A 2,273-nucleotide genomic window follows, 5' to 3' on the forward strand; every position below is an offset into this window, starting at 1 on the left:
GCCACAACGCCCGGCTATTTTTTGGTTGCAGCCGTCATTGTTGTTTGGCGGGCCCGGGCTGGATTCGAACCCGCCACCTTAGGTGTATGTGGCTGGTGCCTTAGCCGCTTGAGCCACAGGCACTGAGCCGGTTGAGACTATTAACTTAAATTCTAGTAACAGAAGGTTTTGTTTCCAAATCCTAGCTTAAAATATAAATAAGTAGTTTTTTTAACATCTGAGGCATATGCAGATTTAATTGCACTGTACTTTAGGTAATTTAATATCGATTTCTTATTGATGAGTACGTATACATTACTTGATGATGTGCGTTTCACTGTCACTTTGTAAAGCCCTGCTAGTTTCAGTAATTAGGAACTGAAAAGGCCCTGCACCCCAACAGCTACTCTAAGGCTCCTGATGCACATTTTTGCACAGAGGTAAAAATGAAAAAGCTGTTCTGGCAGAACTGACTGTACTGCCAAAGAAAGTGCTTTTTGGAAGTGTCTTCCCTTCTTTATAAAGAAATCATGTTTTTAAAGAAGGAAACAGTAAACACTGAATGAGCACATGCGGGTGCCCCCGGTGGTGTTGCTCATGGATGGTCCCCATCAAGTCCATAAAGTCTGTTTAAAACACAGGCTGGAGACCACAGAAGAGGGCAGTGCCACAGAGTGCGTACTTAAGCTAGGACTCCACCTCAATGGAGAGCAGGGGGAAGACACAGCTGTGCTCAGCTTTCTGGACAGAGCTAGAATTAGCCTTTACCTGACCTCCTTGCCCGTGGCCGCTTTCAGGTTGCAGGTGTGTAGTCTTCATTTGGGAGTTGGATTGGAACCTGGCTAAATTTGTCAGTTTTCCTTTTGAATTTATATGACTTACAAAAAAACTTTCATTATTGGTATGTCTTTTCCTCTTTTTACAGGCAGGTAACTTGCAGACTCACTTACGTCGGCATTCTGGAGAAAAACCATACATCTGCGAGATCTGTGGAAAGAGGTCAGTGCTGGGCAGGTTCTCCCCTGTGTAGGGCCGCTCGTAGTCTGAGTGTCTGTGGCCTTCAGTGTTCTGTGCTGCGGTGGAGCACAGTCAGTTCAAACCCTCTGTCTTGTCTTTTTTTTTTTTTTTTGAGACAGAGCCTCAAGCTGTCCCCCTGGGTAGAGTGCCATGGCATTACAGCTCACAGCAACCTCCAACTCCTGGGCTCAAGCGAGTCTCCTGCCTCCGCCTCCCAAGTAGCGGGGACCACAGGCGCCCACCACAACGCCCGGCTATTTTTTTGGTTGCAGCCGTCATTGTTGTTTTGGCGGGTCCGGGCTGGGGATTCGAACCCGCCACCTTAGGTGTACGTGGCTGGTGCCTTAGCCTGTTGAGCTATAGGCGCCGAGCCCAAACCCTCTGTCTTTTCATATGACACACAAGAGAACAATAAAAAGAATAATTAAGAGAGAGAACATCTAGAACAGGAATCTTAGGGGGAAAGAAGGTTTCATGTGAAACAAAACAATTTTATTCTAAAATTTTGTTCATTTCAAAAACTAGGTTAATCCCCCCCAAGGGGTAGCTGTCTAGTAGGGAACATGGGACTTGAAGCCTGAGTGACTAGACTTGAGGAGGTACTGAGAGCCAGGGGTCCACGGTGGGAGGGAGGCCCCCTGCAGAGGAGTGGGACTGAGCCTTGGTGGTGGGTAGGATTTTGACTGGGAAATAAAAATCTCATTCCTTTTTTTGAGACAGAGTCTTATTTTGTTGTTCTGGATAGAGTGCTGTGGCATCCTAGCTCACAGCAACCTCAAACTCTTGGGCTTTAACAATCCACTTGCCTCAGCCTCCAGAGTAGCTGGGACTACAGGTGCCCACCACAACACCTGGCCAGTTTTTCTATTTTTAGTAGAGACGAGGTCTTGCTCTTGCTCAGGCTGGTCTTGAACTTGTGAGCTCCTGCCTCGGCCTCCCAGAGTGTTAGGATTACAGATGTGAGCAAGAATCTTGTTCTTAAGATGGATTAAAACCTGTGGTGCTTTGAGCCTTCTCAGAGTGTGCTGTGGATGAGCTCCTGTGCTGTGTGTCAGCCAGCATGCTCAGCTCTCCTTCCCATCACTTGGGTCTGCTGTAGAACTAATGAGGTACCTTTTTCTCTTCTTACAGCCCCTAAGGCAGTGGTTCTCAACCTTCCTAATGCTGCAGGCCTTTAGTATAGTTCCAGCGGTTGCATAGAACCGCTGCTCTAAGGTAATGATGCTAAATCATGTAATGTCTTGAGCTGTATAAAACTGAGGAAGAGGCTCGGCGCC

The 2,273-nt window shown here is 47.2% G+C and overlaps 1 protein-coding gene across 3 annotated transcripts in view; it reads left to right on the forward strand.

The window, feature by feature from the left end:
- ZBTB49 (zinc finger and BTB domain containing 49) overlaps positions 1-2,273 on the forward strand; it is a 29,149-nt gene that overhangs the window by 21,015 nt on the left and 5,861 nt on the right. For all 3 annotated transcript variants that reach the window (XM_003800185.3, XM_023519315.1, XM_012811622.2), the window contains one exon: positions 905-978. In XM_003800185.3, the coding sequence (XP_003800233.1) occupies positions 905-978 (74 nt within the window). The remainder of the gene's footprint in view (positions 1-904; positions 979-2,273) is intronic.

The sequence above is a fragment of the Otolemur garnettii genome, unplaced genomic scaffold, assembly GCF_000181295.1.
Source record: "Otolemur garnettii isolate 467f Iridium unplaced genomic scaffold, OtoGar3 scaffold00171, whole genome shotgun sequence".
NCBI lineage: Eukaryota > Metazoa > Chordata > Mammalia > Primates > Galagidae > Otolemur > Otolemur garnettii.